This window comes from Schistocerca piceifrons, chromosome 4, assembly GCF_021461385.2.
Source record: "Schistocerca piceifrons isolate TAMUIC-IGC-003096 chromosome 4, iqSchPice1.1, whole genome shotgun sequence".
Lineage (NCBI taxonomy): Eukaryota > Metazoa > Arthropoda > Insecta > Orthoptera > Acrididae > Schistocerca > Schistocerca piceifrons.
The window spans coordinates 222,784,336-222,798,950 of NC_060141.1; the positions used below are offsets into that span (position 1 = coordinate 222,784,336).

The window sequence follows — 14,615 nt, forward strand, 5'->3', positions numbered from 1 at the left end:
CAACTGTCAATGACAATGGAAGCTGATAAATGGATATTAATAACAAAGCCGCTCATCCTGTCACAGTTAGTACACAATTCATTTTTGTATCCAAACTGCCATATAAACATTGCTAATGGAGATACATTATCTTCCTCTACAGCATTATACTTTGACGTAGTCATGTAACCTCCTGTGCACCATCTGAAGAGTTGCACCCCCCCCCCCCTCCCTACCTCTCCCCTGCCCACATCTGACCTGCAGCACTTCACTATCAGCCACTCCCACCATACTATCCCTCCCCCCCCCCCCCCCCCCCCCCAGCCTTCTCCTTACTCCCAACCAATCGCCACTCCCATCACGCACTAGTGCTGCTGCTCACAGTGTGGTTTCAGTTGCCTGAGACTACAGTCATTTGCGTGAGTTGAGTTTGCGTGAGTGAGTGTGTGTGTATGTGTGTCTAGTGTTGATGAAGACCTTAATGGCCAAAAACTTTAATTGTGGAAGTCTCTTTGTTGTGCCTATCTGCAACTCAGCATCTCCACTATATGGTGAGTAGCAACTTTCCTTCTCATAGTATTGTTATATTCCATCCAGGATTTTCCTTGGTTTGATTTAACTATTTAAAAAAGTTTTTGGTTGCAGTTTTTTGTATTCAAAACAAAACAAAAAAATTGTCTTCCATACATGAGGAGGGCCTTACTTTTTCTGAACACCAGGCAAAATCCTCAGATCTACATTTACATCGTCAATCACCAAGGTCTGTTCTATTCATGAATGGTACATGAGAAGATGATTTTTGGTAAAGTTGCCTGAGACTACAGTCATTTTTTTGAGTTGTGTTTGTGTGAGTGTGTGTGTGTGTGTGTGTGTGTGTGTGTGTGTCTAGTGTTGATGAAGACCTTAATGGCCAAAAACTTTAATTGTGGAAGTCTCTTTGTTGTGCCTATCTGCAACTCAGCATCTCCACTATATGGTGAGTAGCAACTTTCCTTCTCATAGTATTGTTATATTCCATCCAGGATTTTCCTTTGTTTGATTTAACTATTTAAAAAAGTTTTTGGTTGCAGTTTTTTGTATTCAAAACAAAACAAAAAAATTGTCTTCCATACATGAGGAGGGCATTACTTTTTCTGAACACCAGGCAAAATCCTCAGATCTACATTTACATTGTCAATCAGCAAGGTCTGTTCTATTCATGAATGGTACATGAGAAGATGATTTTTGGTAAAGTTGCCTGAGACTACAGTCATTTTTTTGAGTTGTGTTTGTGTGAGTGAGTGTGTGTGTATGTGTGTCTAGTGTTGATGAAGACCTTAATGGCCAAAAACTTTAATTGTGGAAGTCTCTTTGTTGTGCCTATCTGCAACTCAGCATCTCCACTATATGGTGAGTAGCAACTTTCCTTCTCATAGTATTGTTATATTCCATCCAGGATTTTCCTTTGTTTGATTTAACTATTTAAAAAAGTTTTTGGTTGCAGTTTTTTGTATTCAAAACAATACAAAAAAATTGTCTTCCATACATGAGGAAGGCCTTACTTTTTCTGAACACCAGGCAAAATCCTCCGATCTACATTTACACTGTCAATCACTGAGGCCTGTTGCATTCATGAATGGCACATGAGAAGATGATTTTTGGTAAATCTCCATATTATCTCTTAGTTTCTTGCATTTATTTGCTGTGATAATATCATGAGGTGCATGTGTGAGGAAGTAACACGTTGTCCGACTGTTCCTGGAATATACACTATCACAATTTCAAAGGTAAACCTCTCCTTGATGTACAACAAGTCTCCTCTGTCTGCCACTGGAGTTAGCAGAGCATCTCTGTAATGCTCTCATGCCAACTTAACAATCTTGTGACGATATGCACCACTCTTCATTGCATCTTGTTTATCTCTTCAATTAATTGAACCTGGTAAGTATTTTGTAAGACACTTCTTTCATGGATGAATTACATTTCCTTAATATTCTTCCACTGAATATCAGTCTGGCATCTGCTTTTCCTACTATCTGTTTATGTTATCATTGCACTTCATGGCACCTTGGTTGGATACTCCTAGGTACTTTATGATAGTTACCATTTTCAGCAATTTGTCACCAATAGTGTAATTGCACAGTAGTGAATTTCTTGACCTGTATATAAACAATAAGTTCCATTTATTTACATTCAAGGTCAACTGCTAGTCCCTGCAGTTCATTACAGTTTTCTAAGATTGCTACTTTCTTATGGCCAACAGCATCTTCCTCAAACAGCCCAGTGGAGATCCCAGTTATTTTTATATATTGTGAACAGTAAATGTCCTCTCACACATACTTGGAGCACTGCTGAATTACCCTTATGTCTGTTGATTTTTTTCTGTGTCAATGGCACTCTGGATCTCAAGAAAGAACAAAGTGAGCCACACTTCACAACAATTCTGTTTATGGAACCCTTATAGATTTTTATAGAGGAGGTTTTCACTGAAAAATGTCACAATGAATAAGCATGAAACTTTTTCGATAATTCAAGAAAGGGCTGACTTCAGCAATATAGGTCTATTGTTTGCAAACTTGTCAGATAAGCCTTCTTGAAAATGGGAATGACCTGCACTTTTTTCCAGTCGCTATCTATCCTTTGTTGCTCCAGCAACCTAAAATAAAAGGATTATATCAGTGTTTACTGGCGAGGCAGTGCCTATCATGCAAGGCCTCCAATTTATTGAGCCTTTGGAGTAAACAACATACACTGAAGAGCCAAAGAAACTGGTACACCTGCCTAACATCATGTAGGGCTAACGGAAGTGTTTAAACTCAGAAGAGTGTTCCTTGAGCCACTCTGTAGCAGTTTTGGATGTATGGGGTGTTGCATTGTCCTGCTGCAATTGCCCAAGTCTGTCGGAATGCATAATGGACATGAATGGATGCAGATAATCAGACAGGTTGCTTATGTATGTGTCACCTGTCAGAGTTGTATCTAGATGTATCAGGGGTCCCATACTCTCCTACTGCACATGCCCCAAACCATTACAGAGCCTCCGCCAACTCAAACGGTCCCCTGACATGCAGGGCCCATGGACTCATTAGGCCATCTCCACACCCGTACATGTCCATCTGCTCAATACAATTTGAAGCGAGGCTTGTCTGACCAGGCAACATGTTTCCAGTTATCAAACGTCCAACGTCGGTGTTGACGGACCTAGGCGAGGCATAAAACTTTGTGTCGTGCAGTCATCAAAGGTACATGAGTGGGCCCTCAGCTCTGAAACCCCATACTGATGATGTTTCATTGAATGCTTTGCACCCTGACATTTGTTGATGGCCCAGCACTGAAATCTGCAGCAATTTGCAGAAGGGTCGCACTTCTGTCACACCGAATGATTCTCTTCAGTTATCATTTGTCTCGTTCTTGCACTATCTTTTTCCAGCCACAGCAATGTCAGAGAATTGATGTTTTACTGGATTCCTGATATTCACGGTAAACTCGTGAAATGGTTGTATGGTAAAATCCCCACTTCATCGCTACCTCGGAGATGTCCCATGGCTCATGTGCACTGTAACACCACATTCAAACTCACTTAAATCTTGATAATTTGCCATTGTAGCGGCAGTAGCCAATGTAACAACTGTGCCATGTGCATGTTGTTTTACATAGGTGATACCAACTGGAGGTCCGTATTCTGCCTATCTCTATATTTGAATATACATGCCTATACCAGTATCTTTGGTGCTTCAGCATATTTATCATATCTAACTCATAATTTTTACGATTGGTTCAAAACCGCAACACTATGGTGGGACAATAATGTTTATCTCATGAACTTTAAGCAGAAGCTGGTTGAGGTGAACTTTCGTGGAGTATTTATTTTATTTATTGTTTGTTTATTTATATTTTCTTGTTCCAGTGATCCATGTTGTGACACTATCACAAGATATGGAATGTGTCAATTTTACAAGTTTTTGGACAGAATTTATGGTAATACATAAAACAAAACAAAAACAGTATACAGTAACTTAGGTCCCACTACAAAAAATACATTTTAGCAATAGAGATTACAAAACAAAAAACAGTAACTTAGGTCCCACTACAAAAAATACATTTAAGAGATAGATAAAGATTACAAAATAATAAGTGTTGCAGAGAAATAAATATTGCAAAATATATGTTTACAATAAAAATATTCGGTATTACAAATTCAAATTTGGGCATACATTTGCAATTTACAATACAAGAAATGTTAAACACTGTAGTTCAGAAACTCTTCTATTGTATAAAATGGTCCTTGCAATAGGAACTGCCTTAAGGTTTTTTTAAAGAAGAGATCATTATCTACCAAACACTTAATTCTTGAAGGCAGGGCATTAAAAATCTTACAGCCACTGAAATGGACTCCTTTCTGCACCATACTTAGATTTGGCTGTTCGTAGTGGATATCATGTTTCCTTTTAGACTGTGATATGCACTATTCAGCTTAAAGATGGATTTTTCTTTCCTTATGAAGCACATCAATGAGAATATATAGTGTGCAGTGGATGTAACTATTTCAAAATTCTTAAAAAGATTCCTGCATGTGGCACTAGGATGGACTCCACACATGATCCTTATGGCTCTTTTTTGTACACACAGTACTTTTTTAACCAGTGGCTAATTTCCCCAAAATATAATTCCAAATGCCATAATTGCATGAAAGTAACCATAATACGCTGACTTCATGTTTTCCATATTTCTGTAAGAAGAAACAATGCGCAATGTGTATGTTGCCGAACTTAGTCTTTTGCATAGATCGACTATGTGGTTTGACCAATTCAGTTTGCTATCAATATGCAAGCCTAGGTATTTTGAGGAATCGACCCTGGTTATTGTCTGCTCACCTATTTTTACTACTATTTCCTCATCTTTGGATGTTTTGTGGAACTGAATGTAGTTTGTTTTACAGTAATTTAAAGAAAGACCATTAATGTTGAATCAGTTCACCGTTTCATTTAAAGCCTTATTTGCTGTTACCTCAAGTTTATCTACTGAATCATCAATAAGTAGTGCAGTGTCATCTGCAAAAATGGTGAATCTACAATATTCTGTAGAGAGAGGGAGATAATTTATAAATACAATAAAAAGTGGGGGGCCCAGAACTGAGCCCTGCGGCAGGCACTCCACATGTGATGGTACCCCATTCTGAAGATACTGGGACACCATCTTGACTATCTACTAAAACTTTTTGTTTCCTGTTTGACAGATATGAGTCAAGCCATTTCCCTGCTGCACCACTTATACCGAGATGTGCAGCTTTTTGTAAAAGAATTTGGTGATTTACACAGTCAAATGCTTCTCTTAGGTCACAAAATATGCCAATTGCTTTCAGTTTTTTTGTTGATGGATTCCAAGAGTTTGCCAATAAACGCAAATATTGCATATTCTGTTGACAAACCTTTCTGAAATCCAAACTGACTTTTGCTGAAGCTATTGTGTTCACTGAGATGCTTAACTATCCTGGCATGCATTAGTTTCTTTAAAACCTTTGAAAAGCTTGTCAGTAGTGATATTTGCCTACAGTTAGCAGTATCCATCTTATCCCCCTTCTTATACAGCGGTTTTACAACTGCATACTTAAGCCTCTCAGGAACTATTCCTTGCTTAAGTGACCCATCAAAAATGTGGCAAAGGACTTTACTTACATGGCTGGAGCAGTAGTTTAATAATTTGTTAGAAATGTTGTCAATTCCAGCAGAGTTTTTACTTTTCAGGAATTTAATAACTCTTTCAATTTCTTGAACAGTGACTGTTTTTACCTTCATGTGTTGTACTGAACCAGGTACTCTAGCTTTCAAAAGATTGATGGCTTGCTTCACAGACCCTTGTAAACCTATTTTTTCTGTTACTGTTAAAAATTGTTGTTGAATGTGTCTGCAGCTTTTTTTGGATCACTAACAAGATTACCCTCACTTTTGATTTGGATATTTTCACTACAAACTGCATTTTTCCCCATTTCCTTCTTTACAAATTTCCAGATAGTTTTTACTTTATTGCTTGAGTTGTCAATTTCTGCTTTCAAGCACATGTTCTCTGCTGCCTGAATGTTCTTATTCAGAACTTTATTGTAGATTTTATAGTGTGTAATCCTACTGTTATCATATGAACTCCTGGCTGCAGCATATAGTTCTCTTCTTGTTTTACAATAGATTTTGATGCCTTTAGTAATCCAAGGCTTGTTTCCAGATTTGAACAGGTTTTCTCTCACTGATTTTTTAGAAAATGCTTCTTCAAAAAGGCTTGTAACTTCATTGATAAATATATTGAATTTTGAATTAACATCAACTGCAGCATATACAGGAGACCGGTCCACAAGCCGTAATTGCTGATTAAAGGTTTCAGTGGTGTGTCTGTTTATAATCCTAAATGTTTTCCAAATGAAATTTTGTTTTCTTTGTACATTCATTTGGTTCAGAGTGAGGAATTGCCCTTCATGATCAGAGAGGTCATTTATAATATTTTTCATGGCTAAATTATTGCAAATATCTTTATCTACAAATACATTATCTATTAAAGTGCTAGAGCTGGCAGTTACTCTAGTTGGAGTGTCCACCACTGGTACTAAATTGTAACAGTACATTAAATGTTCAAAGTCTGTCTTGTTTCTATTTTCTGTTAAAAGGTCCACATTGAAGTCACCCATAACAATGATAGATTTAGTTTTCCTACATAGGTGGGCTAGAAGTGATTCAGTTTGTCTTAGAAATACATTTAGATTTCCAGCAGGTGCCCTGTAAACAGCCAGAACAATAACAGTTGCACTGTCTGCTGTTAACTCAATGCCACACACCTCAAAATGTTGGTCATCACAGTATTTGCTTAAATCTAGGGATTTATACACTATATTATTTTTTTATAAATATTGCACACCACCTTTTTCCATAACAGATATACAGTAATGAGTAACTAAACTAAAGTTCTCAGTCTATAGCATGTGGATTCCACTCGTAATGTGCTGTTCTGAGAAACACAGTATATCAGGCTCACTTTCACACTCGTCTTTTAAATTTATTAGCAACTGGTCTATTTTATTCTTGAGGCTACATATATTTTGGTGGAATAAAGAGAAAGTTTGATTTTTTCTCACCTCTGCATTTGTGTGTTGTTTGCTAGGAGTGGCTTTTTTCAGTTCGTTAGTTGATAGTATTGCTTGAGGTGTGGAAAATTCATATTGAACACACGAGAGAGATGCTTCACGCAACTTTGAATCCTCATCTCTCGTGTTACTCACCATAGAAAATGCTGAGTTTGTTTTCTGTTGCATGTAGGACGGGCAATAGTTACCGCTGAATATGTTGTTTTAGCTGTTGGTTCTGCCACTGATGATTCTGCTGCTTTTGAGGATGCTTCTTTTTCTTTTGCTGAGACTGGTCCCATACCGGTACATGGAATTTTTCTGTTCGCAATTATTTCATTTATCATTTTATATACAAAGTTTTTCCCTTCATAATTTAGGTTGCAGTCATCTCCATCCACAAACTTAAAAAATGCCTGCTCCCAAGTTTTCAGGGAAATCTTAATGTTTCCCATCTTATTAACACCCGTCTTGGCCGTGATACGGGATTTCATGTTGTGCAGTTTCTTCATTATCTGCCCATCAGTAATTTCTTTCCCTAAACTAACCCTATAATGGTGTTGCATTTCCTTAACACGATCTGCCTTCTCTCTTCTTGCAGCCGGAGTTTGATTTACTGATGATTGTGGGGTATTCTTTTATAATGTTGACAAAGGCTAATTCTGAGGCTTCCATTTCGGCACAGAAATAACGTGAGAAAAACTTTCGGTATCACAAAACACACGCAAATGAAACAAACTGCGAACCAAAGATGTTCGATTTTAATCTCTTAGCTGAGAACTTACTCAGTAAGGAGGGGAGGTAGAGAGAAAGTACTCCAGGGTCAGAGATTATGCTTCCTAGTTTTTATTCATACGAAACTGAGAACGTTCTTTGAGAATGTTCTTTTGCTCTGAGTATCAACTCTGGTGAATGTTCTCATTTTTATTCATACAGCCGCAGGGGATACGACCCGTCGGCTTTGACCAATGATGTCATACATTAGTCATAGATAGTAATGTCTTCACTTTGAGGCATAGATAGTAAGACAGGTCTGTGTTCCGGATAAGCACTATCATTGTACATTAAAATAATTATTCATAATGATATTGAGGTAATTTGGAGTATTAGTTTGTTATTGTAGAACAATTTTTAGTGTCAAGTCTGGTATACATATATTACATACGTAGGTCCTTCTGTCATCCGTAGTACTGATATGTACGTAAGAAAAGACTGTTAGTAATAGCGGAGATGAAATACACAACACATCTACAATTTGTATCCCGTGTTCCACTTAGGGTTTACTGAAGTGGAGGATACATCGTTCAAGTGAAGAACAGGACAGTAATGCTAGTGAAAACGAAGAAATCGACTTATGACAAACTCGTATTCCGTACTGTTCTTAAGCAACACAATTCGAATGAGCTTTTAATTTGTATCCGGTGTTTCATTTATGGTTTAGTGAAGCAGGGGATACATAGTTCAAGTGAACAACAGGACAGCAATGCTAGTTAAAACTAAGAAATCGAAGTATGCTAAACTTGTATCCCGTACTGCACTTACGCAATACAGCTCGAAAGAGTTTTGAGATACAAGTGACATACATGTAATATGATGTATTTTTTGCTAGTAATATATTTCATTCATTTCTTTCCATTGTATTTTGCAGAGAAATACTAAGATACAAAAACGCAATATCATTAACGTGAAAATACTACTGGCCCTTATATACGTGAAGTACAGTTTTTCTCTCTTGCATTACTTTGATTTTGAACATTCTTCTCAGCCCTTTCATGTTTGTAATACATGCTCTCTGGCGAATTCTGATGTCACTGGTCAAAGCCGATGGGTTGTATCCCCTGCTAAACTAGACCCCAGTTGTGCACTTATTTACTATAGCATCTGGCAAATACCTTCACCACTAATTTTTGGTACAGTAAAGCAAAAAGAGTAACTTGTTTCTATTTTAAATGCTGCAGGTTAGACAGTTGTGCACTTAATTACTGTAGCATCTGGCAAATACCTTCACCACTAATTTTTGGTACAGTAAAGCAAAAAGAGTAACTTGTTTCTATTTTAAATGCTGCAGGTTAGACAGTTGTGCACTTATTCACTGTATCACCTGGCAAATACTTTCACCACATCCTTGGAACATTTTTGATAAAGTAAAACAAAAACTTGTGCCATCAATCTGTTGAAGTTACAGTACAGAATTTACATTAAAGTTCCAGCAGTTCACGTTAACCTGTTGTGCCCAAAGCTATTTACTGTAGTATCTGAAAATTCTGTTCCAGTTTGAATAGTTACATGTTAAACAATTTTTGTTGAAAGTAAAATCGATGATAGAGAATGAAAAAAAAAAAAAAAACACTAAACGGCATTTTATTATGTAACATCAGAGCACTGTGCTTATTTTCATGAGGGAATAATTATTGTAATTACAAAAAATATACAAATTGGGTTTAATTATTCAATTTTTTGACAGACTCCCATACATTACAGTTGACGTATTACATTTACAATTTCCCGTCTTCTATTTGTTCCACGTACACGTACATTTGCTGCTTCCTCTTCTCCCAGTACTGGAAGATTGTTGTCGTCATCACTAGGTGCCTCAAAATCCTCATCCCCTATATGTTTTGCTATGTTGTGCAAAACAAAACAGGCTATTATCACACTGGGGACTTTTGTTTGGGCAAGCCTTATTTTATTTTGCAGAATTGGGAAACGCCTTTTCAGCTGTCCAAAGCACCATTCGATTATCACCCTTTCTTTTGAGTGAAGTCTGTTGTATGCCCTCTCATCAGGTGTTTCGGGATTCTGAAATGGTGTCATTAACCACTGTGCAATGCCATATTCTTCGTCTCCTAAAATTAGGGTGTTGCACTGGTTCTCACGCAATATAAGATACACATCGGAGTTTCTCCATATCCTAGTGTCATGTACAGACCCAGGCCATGAAGCATCAACACTCGTAAACATTTCACTGTTGTCACACGTCACCTGCACATTCATAGATGGAAAGCCCTATCGATTAACGTATTCATCTCCATGTGAAGAATTTTTCATTATAGCTATGTGAGTGCATTCTAGGGCCCCTACTATACATGGAAACTTGTATCTCGATCGCCATTTAACTTTCGCTGTTTCTAGTTTGTCTATGTTTCTCGGAAATCTGATCCACAATGTTGCTTTTCTATTGACCTGCTGCAGAACATACGAAAATATTAGTGATACTGTAGTCAGGAGTACTCCCAAATCTTCTCCTACACCAATCTGAAAGCCTGGATCAGCTAAATAGCGCAAAAATATTTTCATTTTGCATTCATTGGAAAGGGCACCTCCTCTTCTTTCGTGATTTTCTGGAAGAAAGTGATTCGCCAGCCAATTAATATTTTGACTGTTAAATCTATACAAACTTCTACAGTTCCTTTCTTCTGTATTCCCGCATACTACATATATCTTTTTTTGCCTTTCAAGAAACATAAATTCCACCATTTTCGCTAAAAACACTCAGTAATGCTTAATCACAACACAAGTCACTCAGCTCGAAGTATGCTACAGAGCTCACTCACAAAAACATAGAATGTTCTCCGCTTGTGAGAAACTTCTTTGGCTTTATTCATACAAAACTTGAGAATATTCTTTGCTTTGAGCAACTTCCCCCACCCTTCAACCCACACTGAGAACATGCTCGGGTGAAGTATATTCTCAGACTCGCTTTATTCATTTCATGCCAACCAGAGAACCTTCTCTGAACTTCTGAGTATAAAGTATATTCTCCGTTTTATTCATACAACTCAAAATGTTCTCGTTTTTATTCATACAACCCAATGTTTTTTGCTGTTGCTCCTGGCTTCACAAAACCTGTTGCGTCATATTTCGTGTTTTCTTTGAATAGTCTCGTCATTTTTCTGCTGTGACTGTCTGTCAAAAATAATACATTACTTTCGTGTTTGCACTGTTGTACATTTTGGTTGATAGTGCCTTTCTCATTACTACGTGCAATAGGTGTCCCATTATCATGTTCAATAGACGGCATGCTCAATTTTGCACCTTCATTGTTTGCATTAATGCTGAACTCAGAGCCTGTATCACTATTCTGATTACAAAGTTTGTACAACACAACAATCTACAACAAAATAAATACAGGGTGAGTCAGGAGGAAAGATATGTATTTGGACAGGTGATAGCATTACTGATTCTGAATAAAAAAACTTGATGCAAACATATGCCCTATTCTGAATGGTTTCTAAGATAGATCACTTTTAATGTACATTTCTATTTATTTTCTGTATTATTCATTGTCATTGTTTAAAATGTACCACAGTAATGTAGAAGAAGTTGAAATGAACATTTTGATACAGGATGCTTGTGCCTATCAAGTCGGAATACTACCTCAAACTGGCTTCCAAAAAGTACCTAAGCTACAGCGCATGCACGTCATGTGATATTTTCAGTATTCCTATGATCTCTCTGTGCAAACTGTTAGTCCTAGACAAAAAATAAATAGGACCTTTTTTTGTAGCAAATTAGTTTAATTGTGTATTGAGACATGTTTTCGTTGGAATGTGCGGTTTTTGAGTTATTAAAGAAAAACCTACAAAAGTGATATTATGTGTGTTCTATCTCAGAAACCATTTGCAATAGAGCATATGTCCATATGAAGTTTTTTGTTCAGAATCACTAATACTATCACGTCTCAAAGCATGTACCTTTCCTCCTGACTTACCCTGTAAATGGAGCACCTCGCTAAGAGCACAACACACATGAGCACTTCCTTACACCCAAAGCCAGTGCATCTGTGACCCCATTTGGACTTAAAGTATGGATAGGTAATACTCTGGGAGAAGAGTGGGAAGAAATGCAATGGCAGGCAGGCTGGTGGTAGTATAATTTGCAATGTGTTCTCTGTCCTGTAAGATTGTTCATAACTGACTGAATATGTTATAGATGAAATCTAGTTACCAGTGATAAGAAATGTACTCAGCACCTCCACAGTTTACGTCATTAAACATCAAAAAGTTTTTTAAATCACTTTTTTTTTCATGTGATGACAGATATGGTGAAGAGACTATGTCCAAGAGACTAAGCAAATTGAAAAACCAACTTCATAATAATGTTACCACTATCTGAATGTCAGGAAATATAAAAAGCATACTGTGCAACAAGTAATGAGCCCCCACACACCTATCTGAAGATGGAAAAAAAATGTTGCAGTAGAAGCTATATTATTTTTTATATACAATTATTTCTAAATTTCTTTGATAATCTTCAGAGAATAAAGGAGAATGAAAACAGAGTCTCAAAAATGGTAAGGCATTCTGGATATTACAAGCTATGTTCAACACTGGATACTTTTTAGTTGCTTGCATACGGGCCTGTCCATGTGGATGGGCTTGCGAACTGACCATACCTGCTGTCAATGATAAATTTCAACAGTCCACTGGTAGAACTGGCAAATCATAAGAGGTCAAGACAGAAAAGAGAACATTGTCCAAATAAACAAAAGACACTCTGACTTTTCCAGAATGTTCGCAGAAACAACCAAAAGAAATAGCACTATAGCTGTGATGACAGATCCACAGAGTTTGGTTATGTAAGGATGTAAGTGAGGGAAATGTTAAGCAAAACACTGATAGTAGTGAGTGAACACTGATTTTGTACTGTGTAAATTATGATGATGTCAAAATATGGAGAGTTTGTTACTATGCTAGTTCTAATTTTAATTTCATGACAGAAGTTATTTCCATTTTTTTGGACCAATTTATCTGAAGTGAAATTCTTGGAAGTTACCCTAAAATGATGTACCATGCACTGTTTTAAACAAATTCTTATTATTACCACCACATTAATAGATTTTATTGTTATTAAAATGATAGTCAGCTGTGGCATGTTACTAGTGAGGGTGATGTTCTATTTGAAAAGGGGGATGGGGTGGGGAGGCAGTAACAAACTATATACTCCCTCCTCCCCCTCACATTGAATCTTGGATTCACTTCTGAGTGCATTTATGCTCATCTACAAATCAGCAAGCTTGACAACTCTTCCTTCTCCAATTCTTTGCTCTTCTACTGAAGCAAACCAGGTTTACAGTATGTAGCATTTGTGTGATCTATTATTGCAAATACATTTGCTGTCAGTTCAAATACTTTTTTCTAATTTAATTTGGATATCTTTTCCCTTTAGATGCTGTATTTTCCTTGATCCAATGATTAACTTTTTGTGTTTCCAAAACAGGTGTAATTTACAACTTCATTTTTTAAAAATATTGGCTCTCTGCAGACTAATACTAACAAGATACTAAACTAGGCAGCAGTGAAACTGATGGTGGGTAGGGCAAGTGTGAAAGGTACCCTGTCCACTTTTTGTTTATGCTTCACCCACTAAGGATTTCAACACAAACTTGATAATGAGTTTCCATTTGTGAAATGTCATGCTGGAACTGACCTCCATATTTATAACCAGTGTTGACAAGGTTATTTGGGAACAAGTCCAAATGACCATCGAAGAAATGTATTTTAAGAAACGTGTTACATCATGAAAGGTAGTATGATCTTAGTAGTTCTTGTACATCACTATGGTTCTCTGCTGTATGGTACCTAAAAAGTTAGTGCAGGCACTTGTGGAAGTCAGCTATGCGTTTCTTTCATCACTCAACAACTGCATGAAATGTTCATCAGACATTAATTACCTGATTTGTCATCTACAAATATTCCTTCCTTTACCTTTGCTTCAGTGATCCCAAGTATCATTGAACTTCTCTTGCAAACACATGACTCTACACGAATTTTTGTGTATTGTAATACCTCCATTGGTGACCACTTTTGTTGACACAGAATCACAGTCCAGGACAAGAGGGGAAGCTTCATTGAGCGAGTGCCAGAGATGCTTCCTGCAAACATGCAAGGGGAGGCTGGAGGAGGCCCTCGCCTTGCTTAAGAATGGACAATTTGTGAAGAGCTTTGCAGACAATGAGAAGCATGCACATAACTGTGGGTCCCTGTAGGCACAAAGATAAAGCACAGACATGAAAGCATCAATAATGCACACCTCTAGAGTTATGAAACTTCTGGCTGGCAGCAGCCATTTTTACTTTCCTTAAAAAATAAGAATGCATCACCACAGGCACTGGTGTGGAATGTGGATACAAAATACCATGAATTTGCACAGGGAGCCCTGTGCAACTAAGAAACCACAAAAGAAGTTAACCTGCTTCAGAAAAATGTTTTCTGATCAGTAAGACTTATAAATCCTGAATGCCAGCAGTTTCTTAGACAAAGCATAAACACAAGACTCTTCATGCCTCATGCAGAGATAGTGGATACAAAGAAGTGTTGTGTGGCTGGTTTCACAATACCTAAGAATGCAGAAAAACACCGGAACAATGTGCGACAAATGCTGGGAACAGCCATGGCAAAGGAAACAGGAGCAAGAAGGGAATTCCTGAGTAACATACCAGCCCATGCAAGACAGAAAATTTCCACCCTGTTCTGGGAGGCATCCACACAAAATGATGATCAGTCATTGGATGACATTGCAAATTTAGTCCACCATGAACAATTCTGAGGGG

The 14,615-nt window shown here is 37.3% G+C and overlaps 1 protein-coding gene across 1 annotated transcript; it reads right to left on the reverse strand.

The window, feature by feature from the left end:
* Positions 1–9,538: 9,538 nt before the first annotated feature.
* On the reverse strand, positions 9,539–10,057 carry LOC124795741 (putative nuclease HARBI1). The gene has a single exon (XM_047259824.1). It carries the CDS (start codon positions 10,055–10,057, stop codon positions 9,539–9,541), a length of 519 nt encoding a protein of 172 aa, XP_047115780.1.
* Positions 10,058–14,615: the final 4,558 nt, after the last annotated feature.

What these genes read in the sequence shown, in the direction of transcription:
- LOC124795741 (XM_047259824.1), bottom strand. Translation starts at nt 10,057, where the DNA reads ATGAATGTGCAGGTGACGTGTGACAACAGTGAAATGTTTACGAGTGTT.